Below are 17,925 nucleotides of genomic sequence, written 5' to 3'. Positions count from 1 at the left end.
CTACTAATGTTTAAGGCGGCATGAATGCACCCATTGGATGATATTTGACGTCCATCAAGGTGTCCATGAAAAGAAAGAAAACAGATATGAGATGTTTTTTGTCCAGGTGATGTTTTTAATTCAATGTGTTTGAAATTTGACAGTGATGACATGTACAGTGGTAGATTGGTAAGCCACACATGTTCCACCTGTAATCTTGCAGCAATCTAACAATTATTTTCATACTAACTGGCATTCATGTGGGTAAATATGAGCGTGAGCAAGCATTTTATATATGACAAGCGTTTGGTTTCTTTTTTGGGACTGGCAGCCCATATTCCTTTTTTATTGAAATTCCAGCCTTGGTAATAAAGTCATATTTTTCACCGTGTTGTTCTCCTCGTGACGTTTGAAGTCAAGGAAAAGTGGTTAGGAGAGGATACAGGATGTGATTTTTTTGGACTGCTTGACGGCAGCCGGTGTTTTGTCTAAACTGACTGTCAGTGTCCAGTTACTGCAGGACGCCTCTGGCAGGGTGACCTTTTGTTTTACTCCTTTTTGTCCTCATCCATTCATCTCAGAAGTCATGCTCGGTGGTAACATCGGCAATGACGTCATCATACTCGTCATCCAGTCCCTGCACTGTTGCCATGGACACGGGTGGCTCAGGTCCTGCAGGTCAAAGTTGAAGAAAAATTCAGAAAATCTGTCATCTACTAATACAGGACTGGTACTGACAGAGGCAACAGCAGGATTCATTTATTTACATCGACTGAATCCACAGCAAAAACTGATTTTTCTAAGTTTGGCTGATGATATTTTTCTAGTCTCTGACCTCGTGTTGGCAGTAAACAGCAGCAAGAGAGCACAAGACAGAGAGACGGTCAGTCAGTCAGTCTCTTACCTGCAGACCTCTGGCGCCACAGAGACACCAGGAGCAGAGTTGAGATGCAGTAAGGACAGAACACCACTAGGTGGCAGAGCAGTCTGACTGGAGACAGCAGGGGAGCTGGAGGAGGGGCTGGTGTTGTTATTGGTGTTGGTCGTGGTGTTGTTTGTGGTGGTGATGTTGTTGGTGTTGTAGCTGGAGGTAAAACTAGAGAGAGAGCACTGGAGTGGGTCAGGTGAAAGTGCAGATGGGAGCAAATTCTTTCTCAAAGCGTTTTAAAACACTGAAACTCACTTGAATGTTTGGACAAGAATTCTTGCAGCACCTGCTCATGTCAGAGAAACTGGCTCACCTGCCACAGCCAGCCAGCTGGGTGGAGACTGTCCATAACCAGAGATGGTGCAGTGGTAGAGGCCTTCATCAGACTTGGAAACATGGTGGATGGTCATCTGTCCTGTAGACTCAGTCCTGATGAGGGAGCCATCTTTATAGAAATCAGCTGGGAGGCTGGAGGGAGTCCTGGTTGTACAGTTCAGAGTCACAGCAGCTCCCTCCATCACAGGAAGGACAGGACTCTGCAGGATCACAGCTGAACACAAAGACAAACCACGGGATTTCATCCATTTACGGCTCCAGAAAGTCAGAGGAATACTTTATTTTGCTGATTTGAACTGAAAAGAGGTCTCATATTGTACAGGATGATATGTTGTAATTGTTATTATATTTGTAAAAAGTCATATTTCTTTAATTTTGAGTGCAATGTGGTGTTTGTGGAGCAGTAAAGGTGAGTAGCTGCTGTGTGGACTCACCAGTGACGGTGATGTTGACGGTGTTGCTGGTTGCTCCCTCTCTGGACTCACACCAGTAAACTCCACTGTCTGATGGGTGTGTATAACTGATTCTACAGGAGGAAGCTCTTAGTTTTCCCCAGGTGTCTCCACACTCTGTCAGGGTTTTTGTGGTCGTGTTCCTCTTCACCGTCCATCCAGCAGAGTCTTCCTCACAGCTCAGATGAAGATACTCACCAATAAACAGCTGAGCTGGGCTGGGCCTGAGAGTCAGGGAGGCTGGGTGGGGGTGGAGAGGAGGGACAAAGGACAGAGGGCTGACTGGGCTGACTCTTGTAAAGCTGGAAGTCAGAGACTCTCCTAACACTTTGGGCCTGCAGCCAGAGAAGTGCACTGACCTTTGTTGGGCCTGCAGCACAGAGACACGGTCAGCACTGAGGACACAAGAGACTCGGCTTGGTTTGAGCTTTTCACACCATCACACAAGACAGCTGCACTCCAACAACATGCAAACTGGGCTGTGGACTTCCTGTCAAACCTGCTAAAGTCTGCAGGCCACTCATTTGGCTTCACTGTGTTTCATAAAGACTTGACTGGAGATTTAATCCAGCACAGACTTAGGTAAGTAAACACAGACTAAGGTCAGTAAACAAAGACTAAGGTAAGTGAACAAAGACTAAGGTAAGTAAACAAAGACTAAGGTAAGTAAACACAGACTAAGGTAAGTAAACACAGACTAAGGTCAGTAAACAAAGACTAAGGTAAGTGAACAAAGACTAAGGTAAGTAAACAAAGACTAAGGTAAGTAAACACAGACTAAGGTAAGTAAACACAGACTAAGGTAAGTAAACAAAGACTAAGGTAAGTGAACAAAGACTAAGGTAAGTAAACACAGACTAAGGTCAGTAAACAAAGACTAAGGTAAGTGAACAAAGACTAAGGTAAGTAAACAAAGACTAAGGTAAGTAAACACAGACTAAGGTAAGTAAACAGAGACTAAGGTCAGTAAACAAAGACTAAGGTAAGTGAACAAAGACTAAGGTAAGTAAACACAGACTAAGGTAAGTAAACAAAGACTAAGGTAAGTAAACAAAGACTAAGGTAAGTAAACACAGACTAAGGTAAGTAAACACAGACTAAGGTAAGTAAACAAAGACTAAGGTAAGTAAACACAGACTAAGGTAAGTAAACACAGACTAAGGTAAGTAAACAAAGACTAAGGTAAGTAAACAAAGACTAAGGTCAGTAAACACAGACTAAGGTAAGTAAACACAGACTAAGGTAAGTAAACAAAGACTAAGGTAAGTAAACACAGACTAAGGTAAGTAAACACAGACTAAGGTAAGTAAACACAGACTAAGGTAAGTAAACAGAGACTAAGGTCAGTAAACACAGACTAAGGTAAGTAAACACAGACTAAGGTAAGTAAACAGAGACTAAGGTCAGTAAACAAAGACTAAGGTAAGTAAACAAAGACTAAGGTAAGTAAACACAGACTAAGGTAAGTAAACAAAGACTAAGGTAAGTAAACACAGACTAAGGTAAGTAAACACAGACTAAGGTCAGTAAACAAAGACTAAGGTAAGTGAACAAAGACTAAGGTAAGTAAACAAAGACTGAGGTAAGTAAACAAAGACTAAGGTCAGTAAACAAAGACTGAGGTAAGTAAACACAGACTGAGGTAAGTAAACAAAGACTGAGGTAAGTAAACAAAGACTAAGGTAAGTAAACAAAGACTAAGGTAAGTGAACAGCCAGTGTGTACTCACAGAGCAGCCGTAGTAGAGATGGGCTCTCCATCCCACAGCTCGCTGATATGAGATCAACACTTTGAGTTTCATCAGTCACACCAAGTAAAACCCGTCCCCTTCCTCTGTGAGTGTGACAACATGTTTTGGGCTGTTTGTGGTTTTCTGTCCAGCAGCAACTGAAGCAGCACAACTCATCATCCTCGACCCCACCCTGTCCTACCAGCCCCATGTCAACCAGGTCACCAAATGTCATGTCTTATTATTATCATTATTATTAACTCAAACTGCAGCTCGGGGTCATGTAGTCCAGGTTCATGTAGATATTTTAATGTGATGTAGTTCAGTTGCATCGTAATAAAACACAGGAAGGAAGAAACATCATAGAAACAACAGAAACAAGACAAAAGAAAACTGGAAGATGCAAATGACTTTAATTTTGAAGGTGTGTTTGAAAACCCTAGAAGGGGCAACATAGTGCGAAGCAAGCTCCACATTCAGCTGTATAGTAATGTTGTAGTAATGTTATATTATATATTATTATATATTATTATATTATAGTAATGGTGAGTCTGCGCTGAAGACTCAGAGGTGGGACTGTCACTCGGCTCCTGTCGTTTCCACTGAACACACTGCACTTATTTCTGCTGACATTTCAAAATAAAAGTCACACAGAGTGCAAAAAACCTGTGAATGTGGTTTCACGAGCCAGTTTTCAGTCACTACTACAGGAAAAGAACAACGCTGACCAAACACACACACACACACACACACACACACACACTCACATACACACACACACACACACACACACACACAATACAGAGAGCATGGGAGAATGTTTAGGTTGGTTTGCCACACCCAACCCATAACAAGTGATGAGTTTCCATCTCACAGCTTTTGACAGCACACACACACACATACACGCACACACACACACACACACACACACACACACACACACACACACACACACACACACACACACACGCACACACACACACACACACACACACACACACACACACACACACACACACACACACACACACACGCACACACACACACACACACATGCACACACACAGACACGGACATGTTGGACGTCCTGCTGAGACAACCGCTGTGCTGGTTTGATGATATTATTACCTTTACCTCACACACAACTTTAACTGGACTGCAAACACTCCAGTGGTCGGCCATCGTACATCACTGGGACGTAGAGCGCCGCATCTAACCCAATAAAACACTGCAATTCAAGTTGAGACCTAAGATTTAACATTTAACATTATAAATATGAAATGTGTTGCCCTGAGGCTGCAGCTCATTGATGATAATAGGTATTTTGACGTATTAAGGTTTCAGTTCTCCTCCAGTCCTCCAACATGGAGGAGAACTGAAACCCCCGAGCCGACTGAGTGACTTCAGCAGCTCGAACCAAAGAAAAACGTCGCCTTCATCATTCGGACACATTTTGGCTTTAGTGAAGACGACACCGAGCAACAAGAAGTAAACACTGCAGAAAAACAGTTTCAGCGAACAAAGATAATATCACCGATCTGCTTCAACACGTGGAGCCCGATCAGGACAGCCCCGCCTCCACCAAGCAGCTGCTGGCAACAAATAATCACATCCACTGTTGGACGTGATGGCGTGTGGCCTCCATTCTACAGCTCTGAGAAATCATCAACTCTTTCTGTTTTACCAGTGAAAACCAAGTGACCGTCGCCCCCTCCTGCCTTCCTGTGTGTGTGTGTGTGTGTGTGTGTGTGTGTGTGTGTGTGTGTGTGTGTGTGTGTGTGTGACTTTGTAGAGAGCCAACCTTAGCCAGCGTTGAACAGCTCTCCAGCTTACAGAGCTGCAGGCTCCATGATGATTCCTGTTGCTTTATTGTTTGTCTTCATGTGACTGAAAGGCTGTTTATCTGCTGAGGCACAAGTCCCAGCTGTGGGCCTTTGCCAGCGATTCATCCTTCCTCAGGGTCAGACCTGACAAAGGCTCCAGAGGAAACATAGACACTGACCTTCCTTATATGATTTGGTGTTGAGGAGGTGATGTGCTGCCCCCTGCTGGGGAGAATGGATCAATACAGAAGCAACAGGACAAGGGAGAACAAACACTAAAAACAGGCATTAAACCAAGCAAAACAAATAAAGACATGATGGATGAGGGATTATTTTGTAATTTCTTACATATCTTACATCAGTTAAATCAGTTTAAAACAGTTAAATCTCCATCACATTAAATCTCTGTGATGACTCCCGGGCTTTTCTGCATCTTATTGGCCTATTACTTATAACAAATCGAACTCCTCTTGCCTAAAACCTGACCAATCCCAGCCAAGGAACGCACCGTTCAAGCAGCAAAAGTAACGAAAGTGAGCAGTCACATTAAGGCTGAACAGAGTTATAGAATCACCTTTTCAGGCTGTTATCAATTTACCTCTGAAATAAAGACCACAGTTTTCACAGATGTGTTGATTTATTAAATATTCATTTCAGTGTACAGATGCAAACAAATTGACGAATTAATTAAATCAATGGCCTAGGAAACTCATAAAGACTAAACAAATTAATAAAAATTAACATTAACACATTAATAACAAGAGCAAAGTTATATCCGCACATTGCTGTGGAAAATCTGACAGGTACTGTCCGTGGTGCTGATTCTGCCTCAGCAGGTACTGTCCGTGGTGCTGAATCCGCCTCAGCGGGTACTGTCCGTGGTGCTAAATCTGCCTCAGCAGGTACTGTCCGTGGTACTGAATCATCTGAGGCATTTCATTCTCTTTATTATAGAAATTAAAGCTCCATAAAATTCACGGAGGATCTTGTTCAGCTCTTCTTTCCTTACAGGTGAGAAATCAGCTGTTTGCCCGGTGTTTGTCAGGTAGTCTTGTAGACATTTGACGGCCCAAGACGTTGACCGGGCCGTACCGGCTTCATTTCCTGACCTCTCCAGCTGATCCAGCTCTTCACTCGTCACTCTGGCGTATCTCTCCTTTTTCTCTTCTGTCTTGTCTTCCTCCTTCAGCCATTCATCCAAACTTAGGTCACCAAAGAAATCAAAATTCACAAAACGGTCCACCATGCAGGTGAACAAAGCTGACAGCAGCTTTTGATGCGGGTTTCAGTGAAACGTTTGGTGTTGCCATGGAAACCGCACAGACTCGGGCAATAAGATATAGGCGGAGTAATATTTTCAGTGATGAGGTATTTTTCAGTTGAGCTCGGCGAGCCGTGCTGTCATGCTCATTTGAGCACACTCATTGTCTGACTGACCAATCAGATTGCTTGGTCGGATCTACGTGTTGTATCATAGATATTTCATATGCATGCGCAATTTGAGTTCTGCTGCTTTAATTGACCCTTAAGTTAATTAGTGGTTAGGGTTAGGGTTAGGGTTAGGATTGGATTGGACACCCTTGCTTTAAGTCATTAGTGTCCTGTGTGAAGTTTACCTCAGTGTCAGGTAGGATTTGCTGGTGTGTGTTGAGGGAGTCCACTGTGAGAGGCTGCTGTTCGTCTTCACCTCTGGCTAAAAAACTGAAAGATTGCATAAATAAATCCCTCTGAGATTCATCTAAATCTAAAATGGATAATTCTGTAATCATCACTAGATAAACCCTTGTGCTTACCTTTTGTGCTGTGCCACCACTCCTTCCCCCCCTCCACACACACACACACACACATGCTCACCCCATGAAAACAAAACCAACTCTGCTTTTACGTCTCTGAGTTCTTAGATCACCAACAAGCTGAGCTCAGACCTTCAATAAGATTTTACTTTTTTTAAAAAAAGTTTTAATTTATTTTTCTCTCTCACTCTTGCAGCTCTACACCGAACCTGCAGAGGGCTCCCTCACACACCTGTGGCTGTGTGAGGGCTGTGTGTGTGTGTGTGTGTGTGTGTATGTGTGTGTGTGTGTGTGTTCAGTTGTGCTTTTGATGTTACCAGTCAGGTTTGGACCCACCTCTTCAGTTTTATTGTGAAAACCTTGTGTTTAGTTGTGTTCTCTCTCAGTTTGGTGTGTTCAGTGTTAATCTGCAGTTCAATGTGGAACAGAATCAAAACAAAGAGAAAACACTGAAGGAGAAGCTGTGGACAAACTTTAGACTACCAGAGCCAGAGCACCACAGCTGCTTCTTGTAAATCACGTGACCCAGAGGAGCCGCTCCATATGAGAGAAGCTTCAGGAAGCAACAAGACAGACACACACAGCCTTGTACACACACACACACACACACACACAGTCAGAGGCAGATCTCTGCTCTCATGGCTTCTCTCAGCGCTGCGTCCCTCCTGGCTCTGAGCTCCCTGATCTGTCACCTGGCTGCTTCCTCTGCAGGTGAGTGTGTGTGTCTGTTTGTGTGTGTGTGTGTGTGTGTGTGTGTGTGTGTGTGTGTGGTGGTGTTACAGTCTATAGCTCTGCCAGCGGAGACTGTAATGGAGCGCCTCCTTTGTGTTTGCGGCTTCATCCAAGCTGCGGCATGTCGCTCCCTCCCGTCCTGAACAGGTCATGAAACACTGTGAAATGTGCCTTTAAAGGCTGAGTGAAATTCATTCTGCACAATACAGTGGCTTCAGATTATTCTTAAAATATGTTTTACATTTAATATTTAATACCACAGAGACACAAATGTGTTGTATCTCATTCATATTTTATTTGACAAGTTTGTCCGTAATACAGGTGACAAAATAATTTTAGAAAAGATTATTATAATTACAAAATTTATAATGTCAAGTTTATAAAGTCATTAAAACTTGTCAGCTTATGACTTCAGCACATTTATACTGTGGAAACAGCTGGAAAGAACCCAGATTGACTTTGTGTCTGATGTGAATGGTCCCCTGATGGCAGAAGGACTGGCCTGTGTGCTGAGCTGCTGCTCCTGGTTGCACATGAGGTTTGTGAGGCTCTGCTGGAGCTGCTGCTGCTCACTCAGTCAGGTCTCTGGTTAAAGACCTTTCACGTCTCACAGGACGTCCTGCTTCGAGGAAGGGTGCATGAATAAAATGATCAGCAGTTGTTATTGAAAGCTGTGGGCTGCCTCTTGGCGGCTGCAGCTGTGTGCACCCGGAGAAACTCAGCCGCTGGTGTTGTTGCTGCTTCTTGGGAAGGTTTAGCAGGAGAGTCGACCAGAAACAGTGTTCACAGCTCAGCACAGAGGGGAGTTCAGCTGCAGGTTTTACCGTACAGACTGTAGATATGATGGATGTTCTCTGCACTTATGAATGACTTGTGCTGATTTGTGAACGGGGCTGATGTTCAAACTAATGAGCCGACGGCTTCTGAGTGTTTGGGGATCCATTTGATGTTTGAACTGTCAGAAACTGAAATATTTATGAAGATCTGTGTTGTTAACTTTTCTGTTCTGGGTTTGTTTTTCCATCGTCTTTTAGTCCTGAACCTGAGAGCTCGACCTGGAGATGATGTCACCCTGATCTGTCAGGTTCCTGATGGTGTCAACATCGAAGCAGTCGAGTGGAGAAGAACTGACCGGAGGGAACTAAAACGTGTCCTCCTTTACCGAGATGGGCACTTAGATACAACGAACCAGCATCCATCTTTTAAGAACCGGGTGGAGCTCAAAGACAGAGACACGAAGAACGGCGACCTGTCTGTGATTCTGAAGAACGTGAAGAAGGAGGACAGCGGAACATACGAGTGTCACTTTAAATATGATTATGTCAAACTAATTGATGATGATCCCATCAGCACCATCAGGCTGGAAGTTGTAGATCCAGGTGAGTTTAACTGGGACAGGATGACATCTGACCTGAGGTCTGTTTTTTTTTTTTTTTTTCATGTTGGAGGTGGATTCTGAACAGACACAGGACAGAAATATGAGAGCTTGACTTTATACTTTGATAATGCTTTCATATCACTACAGTAGATAATGACTGATGTGAGCAGCAGGAATCATTTATTCTATTTCCTTCCTTACTGTTAAATCTATATTTTTAAATGTATAAAGTGAGGCACATTTTTCAAAAGGCCTTGTCCCAGCTGTTCCACAAGTGAAGCCCTTCACAGATGGACATGTTGTCTTGAACATGTGTCCTAACCCTTGTTGGTATCAAACATGTTATTAAATGTGTTGTATCTCAATTATATTTTATATGACACGTTTGACAATTTTAAAAAGTCATTAAAACTTGTCAGCTTATGACTTTAGCATATTAAACTGTGGAAACAGCTGGAATATTTCTCCCAAAAGAACCCAGATTGACTTTGTGTCTGATGTGAATGGTCCCCTGATGGCAGAAGGACTGGCCTGTGTGCTGAGCTGCTGCTCCTGGTTGCACATGAGGTTTGTGAGGCTCTGCTGGAGCTGCTGCTGCTCGCTCAGTCAGGTCTCTAGTTAAAGACCTTTCGTGTCCCACAGGACGTCCTGCTTAGAGGAAGGGTGCATGAATAAAATTTTCAGCAGCTGTTGTTGAAAGCTGTGGGCTGCCTCTTGGTGGCTGCAGCTGTGTGCACCCGGTGAAACTCAGCCGCTGGTATTTTTGCTGCTTCTTGGAAAGGTTTAGCAGGAAAGTCGACCAGAAACAATGTTCACAGCTCAACACAGAGGGGAGTTCAGCTGCAGGTTTTACCGTACAGACTGTAGATATGATGGATGTTCTCTGCACTTACAAATGACTTGTAATTATTTGTGAATGGGGCTGATGTTAAAACTGATAAGCTGACGGCCTCTGAGCGTTTGGAGATCCATTTGAAGTTTGAACTGAAAAAAAAAAAAAACCTGGAATATTTTTGAAGATCTGTGTTGTTAACTTTAATGTTGTGGGTTTGTTTTTCCATCGTCCTTTAGCCCTGAAACTGAAAGCTCACCTTGGAGACGATGTCACCCTGAGCTGTCAGGCTCCTGATAGTGATGACATTACAGTGGCAGAATGGAGCAGAACTGACCTGGAGACACCAGAATATGTCTTCTTTAATCGAGACAGGCAAACTGACCCAAACTACCAGCCTCAGTCTTTTAAGAACCGGATGGAGCTGAAAGACAAAGAGATGAAGAATGGTGACCTGTCTGTGATTCTGAAGAACGTGAAGAAGGAGGACAGTGGAACATACGTGTGTCGCTTTAGAGCTGCTGGTGATCATCTAACAGAAAGAGACATTTTTGCTCCCATCAGCACCATCAGGCTGATGGTTGTAGATCCAGGTGAGTTTAACTGGGACAGGATGACATCTGACCTGAGGTCTGTTTTATTTCATGTTGGAGGTGGATTCTGAACAGACACAGGACAGAAATATGAGAGCTTGACTTTATACTTTGATCATGATTTCATACCACTACAGTAGATAATGACTGATGTGAGCAGCAGGAATCATTTATTCTGTTTCGTTGCTTATTGTTAAATATATATTTTTAAATGTATAAAGTGAGCTCCATTTTCAAAAGGCCTTGTCCCAACAAGTGAAGCCCTTCACAGATGGACATGTTTTCTTGAACATGTGTCCTAACCCTTGTTGGTACCAAACATGTTATCAAATGTTTGTATCTCATTCATATTTTATATGAATTGAATTGAAAATCAAAAGACAACAGGAATTCCTAAGTCAAAAATGGCAGATTTCGAATATGATTTATCACAAGTAAACTGGGAAACCATAACTAAAGAATCAACCCTGAAGCACAGTGTAAACAAATTCACCTCAGCTTTAGGGAACTTAATAAGTAAACATAGAAAAACATGGAAAAGCAGACCGAAGAAATCCTCTCTGCCATGGCTTAATAATGATATCCACCAAATCATCAAAAAGAGAGATCTTGCCCTCAAAAGGTCTTTAGTGACAAAAATAATACTAACCACCTTACCTTCACCAGTCTGAGGAATAAAGTGGTGTCTGAGCTACAGAAGGCCAAGAGTAACTACTTCCTCAAACTAACTGAAGAGGCTAATGGTAGCAGTTCTAAACTGTGGCAGCAGATCCATAGACCAACAGACTCAAGCAAACAAAAACACCCTAAAATAACCAGTCTTAAAGTAGACAATAACCTAATTGACAGTAATGAGTCAATGGCAAATGTTTTTATTGAGTCTGTACATGAACTGGCAAGTCATTTTAAATCAATTGACCCTGAGATATCCCCTGAAGACTGGGATAATGTCTCCTTAGATGGTTTTCGCATCAAAGAAGTATCCAGTGATACAGTTAAAACAGCAACTCAATGTCAAAGGATATTGATAATTTAAACGCTGGTTTAATTAAGAAATACCAGAAATATTTGTTGGTGTCTATCACTTACTTAGTGAACCTCTCAATAAGAACAAGTACATTCCCAGAAAGCTGGAAAACAGCAATCATTACCCCGATTTACAAGTCGGGGGACAAGGACATGGCGAGTAACTATAGGCCTATTGGCATTCTCCCTATAGTCTCAAACGTCCTGGAGAAGATTGTTGCCACACAACTGATGGGACATTTGGAGACCAGCCAAGTGCTCCGTACACAGTAATTTGGATTTAGGCCTAAATATTCCACAGAAATAGCTAATTGCTATCTTATTGAGAGGATCAAAGGTCTGCTGGTCAGGGGACATGTCGTTGAACTGACAAACCTGGAATCTTTGTGAAGATCTGTGTTGTTAACTTTTATGTTCTGGGTTTGTTTTTCCATCGTCCTTTAGCCCTGAACCTGAAAGCTCGACCTGGAGATGATGTCACCCTGATCTGTCAGTCCCCTGGCATCATAGCAGTAGAGTGGAGAAGAACGGACCTTAAGACACCAGAACATGTCTTCTTTTATCGAGACAGGCACATTGACCCAGACTACCAGCCTCCGTCTTTTAAGAACCGGGTGGAGCTGAAAGACAAAGAGATGAAGAACGGCAACTTGTCTATGATTCTGAAGAACGTGAAGAAGGAGGACAGTGGAACATACGAGTGTTGCTTTATAAATGATTATCTCAAAATAGTGGACGGAGTCATTATTGAAGATCCTCCCATCAGCACCATCAGGCTGGAGGTTGTAGATCCAGGTGAGTTTAACTGGGACAGGATGACATCTGACCTGACATCTGTTTTATTTCATGTTGGAGGTGGATTCTGAACAGACACAGGACAGAAATATGAGAGCTTGACTTTATACTTTGATCATGATTTCATACCACTACAGTAGATAATGACTGATGTGAGCAGCAGGAATCATTTATTCTGTTTCCTTCCTTATTGTTAAATCTATATTTTTAAATGTATAAAGTGAGCTCCATTTTTCAAAAGGCCTTGTCCCAGCTGCTCCACAAGTGAAGCCCTTCACAGATGGACATGTTATCTTGAACATGTGTCCTAACCCTTGTTGGTACCAAACATGTTCCCCTCAGTTCAGTCAGTGAGAGTCAGGAGAGAAAACTGACATGTTTCCAGACAAACTCCCACATGAGTCTGATGAGGAGGACATGCAGCCTTTTCCTCTGACCCTCATCTGTTTACTCACCAACCTGACTTTGTCTTTGTCTTTGATTTTTTGTTTTGTTGTTTGTTTCAGACGCTTCAGATGGAGACGCAATGATTCAAGACTCTGTGAATGACCGTGACCGTCGTGACCCTGCTGGGCGTGGACGAGCTGCAGCGGCTGTCCTCCATTGGCAGTGCTTATTGTGGTTCTTCCTGCTGTGGCTGCTTTTGTGAAAAATTGAGTGCAGAACACAAACAGGAGAACAGTGAGGGTGAGTGAGTTCGTGTTAGGAGTGTGTTGTGGTTCTGGATCCAGATGCTGCCTCAGCTGCACTGTAGCTGTGTCTGAGTCGGCTCGGCTGATGCCAGGTTGGGTCGGGCTTCACATGTGAGAAGGACGACCTTCACGACATTTTGGGGGAAAAAACAGTAAAATGAGCAAAGTGGGGGTCAGAGTGGTGGCAGAGCTGCTGTCAGAGCAGAGCAGCTGCAGGAGGCTTTAGAGGAAGGAGCCAGACGGTGATTCTGACCAGTGAATAATGAGATGATGCCACGATAAGACTCACAGAATAAATCCAAAACATCTAAACAGCACCAGATCAAAACCAGAAGCAGAGATCCCATGAAAGAGTGTGAGGTGAGGGAGAGAGCAGCTGCAGTGTTGAGGCAGCTCCTGAACACAGAACCACAAACACTAACCTTCACTCCTTCACTCCTTCACATCATGTTATAACTCACCTCTGCTCTCAGTTGAGTAGCTGCTGCTTTATAATAACATCCACAACAGTTTGAAGTGTTACTGGGGAACAGCTGAGGAACCAAAAAAAACATAACTGCTAGTGAGCCATTACTTGACATGCAGGCCTAATCAAACTTTACATGGAAGCTGATGAATATTTACTGGGGAAACTACTGTTAATGTTAATGATAATGATATTATGTTAATAAGCTAATGTCTAATTGATTGTTCATGTGTTATCTGGGAATCTCTATATTGTTCCTTTACTTTATGCATTTGAGAATAATCCACTAAATGTGATGTAAGTGCAGTGAAGTGGTACAGCACACAGTGAACACTGAACCATCACCTGGTCATCACCCACCAAGCCTGTGTGTGAGTGAAGACACACGCTGAGTTAATACGTGATGATGATGGTGGTGATGATGATGATGATGTCTGTTAATGTGACTGCAGCTCTGTGTGTATTTTAAATTTCAGCTGCAGCTTCTCTGCTTCATTCGTCTGTTTTGAACAGACTTTATTCTTCACAGATTCTTCCTGTGTATCTGAAGTTTTTCTTGACTTTGCTGTTAATTCTTTTATAATGTAAAACACTTTGTCATTTAAATTTTCTCAGATATGAAATAAAAAACAGTTCAGCCTGACGTGTGTGTGTGTGTACAGAAAAGTCTCCACCTCTTCATTTGACCACGGTATCCATTTGCTTGCCATTTTCTGACTTTGCCAACTTCAGCGATGATCAATGTGCACGGTCGCTGTTGCCGTTTTTTTTTTTTTTTTTTTTTTTTTTTAGATGCCGGGTTTTGTTTTCTTGCAGGAGTCGCTCTCATGTGTCGTCACTCCCTGTCCAATCAGTGGCCTGCACGGTGTTTACGTCACATTTTCGGGTCGACTCAGTTTGCTCGGAACCCCGGCCAAGTAGGTCCCAAAATAGTATCTGCTATCAGGTACTTCCAGCTGACGGAAAAGCTCTCAAACCGAGTAGAGTCGAGCCGAGTAGGTGCTGGTGGAAAAGCTCCATAAGTGTGCAGACACACCCACAGAAACCACAGGGTTGTTTTTTTTTTTTGTTTTTTTTTTTTCCAGTTGATCAGAGGTTGCTGAATGTTTGTTTTGTTGTTTCACACAGAGAGACCCGGGGCCTGTACCTTAAAGCTGGATTAACATACCCGGGGTTTCTCTTATCTGACTTCACTTAACCAGACATCTGCAATCCGGATTTTCAGTCCCATGAAGTCGGTTATCAACTCACTAAAAAGAAACTCCCCTAATTTTCATTGAAATGAAATGGAAACAGTCAGGGACTTCACTGTGTCCAGGCTGCACTCAGTTTGATGTCTCTGTTCAGCTGCAGGTGTTTTCTCACCAACAGGAAATATTTCAAACAGAGCAGCGACCGCTCCCCTGCTCACAACTGCAGGAAGGAAACTGAGTTCCTGTAATTCAGAGCATATACAGCCATCCAGCCCTTCAGGGTTTCCATCAGTCCAAACCCCAACTTTATTTAATTCCTCCAAACGTTTGGTGTGGACCTCCTGCTTCACCGCAGCATCAGGGTCACATGAGGACAAACACACACAAATCTAAAGTCCACAGGAGGCTGTGTGAGCTGCTCAGCTGTGTGTTTTCCAGCAGGTCAGGTGACTTAAACACCATCACTAACAGTCTGTGTGTGAAATCACTGCAGATGTCAATGACGGCCCCGTTCAAATATCATTTTTATTAATATCATTATTGATGATGATGGAAAACAGATGTTGTAAACATTCAATGTTTAGCCCAAAACCTGGAGATTTTTCTCCCACTTACAGCATCTATAGGCTACAGATTTTTCAAGTCATTTGAGATTATATGAATAAAAATCTGTACATCATTAGGGAAAAAATACAGGACAGTATAAAATCTGTTCAGCCTCTTCAGGGCTGACAGCCTCTTTAGTGTCCAGTTGTTCTCCAGCTTCCCTCGTCCCTCTGAATCCATGACACAGCAGCTGTTGAGGATGATTCATCTCCGCTCCGTAAACCTAAAAGGACTTACATAACACAGTTACATAACACAGGTACTGGAGTTCACTGATTGGATGTTTAGCTTAGAAATCTGCCACGTCTGAATCCCTGCCATAATTATCTGGGCTGCTGTGACTGCCAATCAAGGATCCCCAACAATGCCAAGTAAATGAGACTGTCAGTTTGTCAATGAGATGGGAATTAAATATTGCCTTGTACATGCTGCCGTTAGGTCAGCTCATCAGGAGTTTTCCTGGTGTAGCATATCATTGTTATGCGGACGACATCCAGCTGCATTTCTCTTTTAAACCTGTGAATATGCAAAGTCTCAGCATTCTGCTGGAGTGTTTGGCCACCATCGAGGGCTGGATGGCGAACAACCTCCTTCACTTAAATGCGGCCAAGACCGAGGTGCTAGTCATTGCCCCTGATGGTGTCACAGCCAGGGTATTAGAACACCTGGGCCCCCTCAAAAACAACGCCCGTCCTAGTATCAGGAACCTTGGTGTACACTTTGATCAGTTAATGCTCCTGGATAATCATGTGAAGTCTCTGAGTAGAAATTGTTTCTTTCATTTAAGAAACATTGCCAAACTGCATCTTGTCATCTCGCACTCAGAGCTGGAGATGGCTATACATGCTTTTATCTCCTCCAGGCTCGATTATTGTAACGCACTTTTCACTTGTTTAAACCAAGCATCCATAAACCGTCTCCAACTGGTCCAAAATGCAGCTGCCAGACTACTCACCAGGTCTAAGAAATCATGTCATATTACACCAATACTTGCCGCCCTACACTGGTTACCGGTTCACTTCAGAATCCAATACAAGGTACTACTGTTTACTTTTAAAGCTATCCACGGATCTGCTCCCAGCTACATCTGTGACCTCATCCACCATCACACCCCCAGTCGCTCTCTGCGGTCAGCTGACCAGGGGCTCCTGGTAGTGCCCCGCACTAAATTAAAAACTAAAGGTGATCGGGCCTTTGCAGCAGTGGCACCACGCCTCTGGAACTTGCTTCCTCAGGCTCTGAGAGCTGCCCAGACGGTGGATAGCTTCTTTTATTTTCATTTGTACAGTGTATGGTCTGCTTGTTCTTGCTGGTGAGATAATGCACTTGCACTTTATGTTGTACTGCCTCTTATGCATAGCTATGGCATTATTGTTGATGATGTTTTTGTTGTTGGTGATGTCTATGTTAATAATGATGTGACGGTCACCTGACTGTTTTTGTTTTATCTGTTTTTACTGTAAAGCACTCTGTGTATTCGTACTGCGAAGGGTGCTATATAAATAAAATTTTACTTACTTACTTACTTAGACAAGCAAAGCCTCAACAAATTTACTTCAATTATAAGAGTCTCACTGGTGCAAATTTTCATCCTTTTTGATTTGATCGAGAACTGACAAACATGTTCAAAAATCCTCCAAAATCCCTCATCAGGACACCAAGACCTTGAGGAACTCCACAGGAAAAGTCCATGCTGTGATTGGTGTTGAAAACTTTTGATGTTTGGAGATTTCTGTGAGAAATGCATTTTGATTGGATGTTGAGGGTTATGTTGTGTAAATGTGTCAGAAACTGGCTCTTATTGTCAGTCCAGCTGGAGAAGCAGAGCTCCTCTGAACGGCCTTGCTCTCTAGTTTGTGTCTGTAAAGTTTGATGAGGCTGTGATTATCCAATATTATCATCTATATCATATGTAGTGGGCTATCTTCACTCTAGCTTAAATACCAAGTCCACAGTCCCATCAGAAATGAAATTAAATGAAATATGTTTATTGTACACCATGACAGAAACTGCCCCTCAGCCACACCTGGATAGATGGGACATACATTAACATGAACATGTAGTATTAAAAAACACAAACACTGTGTGCCACTAAGATAATGTCAGAGATTCACTTCTCTGAACTCAAGTTAATCTGTAGTTCTCTGTAAAACTACTGATGTTTAAGGCGGCATGAATGCACCCATTGGATGATATTTGACGTCCATCAAGGTGTCCATCAAAAGAAAGAAAACAGATATGAGTTGTTTTTTGTCCAGGTGATGTTTTTAATTCAACATGTTTGAAACTTGACAATGATGACATGTACAGTGGTAGATTGGTAAGCCACACATGTTCCACCTGTAATCTTGCAGCAATCTAACAATTATTTTCATACTAACTGGGATTCATGTGGGTAAATATGAGCATGAGCAAGCATTTTATATATGACAAGCGTTTGGTTTCTTTTTTGGGACTGGCAGCCCATATTCCTTTTTTATTGAAATTCCAGCCTTGGTAATAAAGTCATATTTTTCACCGTGTTGTTCTCCTCGTGACGTTTGAAGTCAAGGAAAAGTGGTTAGGAGAGGAT

At 42.8% G+C, this 17,925-nt stretch overlaps 2 protein-coding genes and 1 long non-coding RNA gene across 3 annotated transcripts in view; 1 reads left to right on the top strand and 2 right to left on the bottom strand.

Moving 5' to 3' along the window:
• Positions 1-1,049: 1,049 nt before the first annotated feature.
• LOC115376963 (sialoadhesin-like) lies at positions 1,050-3,635 on the bottom strand (the record flags this gene model as incomplete). The annotated part of the gene is made up of 5 exons (XM_030076816.1): positions 3,595-3,635; positions 3,425-3,466; positions 1,678-2,090; positions 1,221-1,457; positions 1,050-1,075 (listed from the first exon to the last, which is right to left on the bottom strand). Coding segments are annotated over exons 1-5 (759 nt in total), but the record flags the coding sequence as incomplete, so codon positions are not given.
• Positions 3,636-4,352: 717 nt separating this feature from the next.
• LOC115376640 (CD226 antigen-like) overlaps positions 4,353-17,925 on the top strand; it is a 122,131-nt gene continuing 108,558 nt past the window's right edge. The window contains exons 1-4 of the mRNA XM_030076360.1: positions 4,353-4,393; positions 7,657-7,751; positions 8,807-9,054; positions 10,467-10,575. Of these exons, the coding sequence (XP_029932220.1) occupies positions 7,679-7,751; positions 8,807-9,054; positions 10,467-10,575 (430 nt within the window). The 5' untranslated portion in view covers positions 4,353-4,393; positions 7,657-7,678. The remainder of the gene's footprint in view (positions 4,394-7,656; positions 7,752-8,806; positions 9,055-10,466; positions 10,576-17,925) is intronic.
• LOC115376756 (uncharacterized) overlaps positions 13,445-17,925 on the bottom strand; it is a 17,773-nt gene continuing 13,292 nt past the window's right edge. The window contains exon 3 of the long non-coding RNA XR_003929849.1: positions 13,445-13,518. This is a non-coding gene — a long non-coding RNA (uncharacterized LOC115376756). The remainder of the gene's footprint in view (positions 13,519-17,925) is intronic.

Source organism: Myripristis murdjan, chromosome 18 (assembly GCF_902150065.1).
Source record: "Myripristis murdjan chromosome 18, fMyrMur1.1, whole genome shotgun sequence".
NCBI classification, from domain to species: domain Eukaryota; kingdom Metazoa; phylum Chordata; class Actinopteri; order Holocentriformes; family Holocentridae; genus Myripristis; species Myripristis murdjan.
This window is presented reverse-complemented; position numbering and strand designations above follow the sequence as displayed.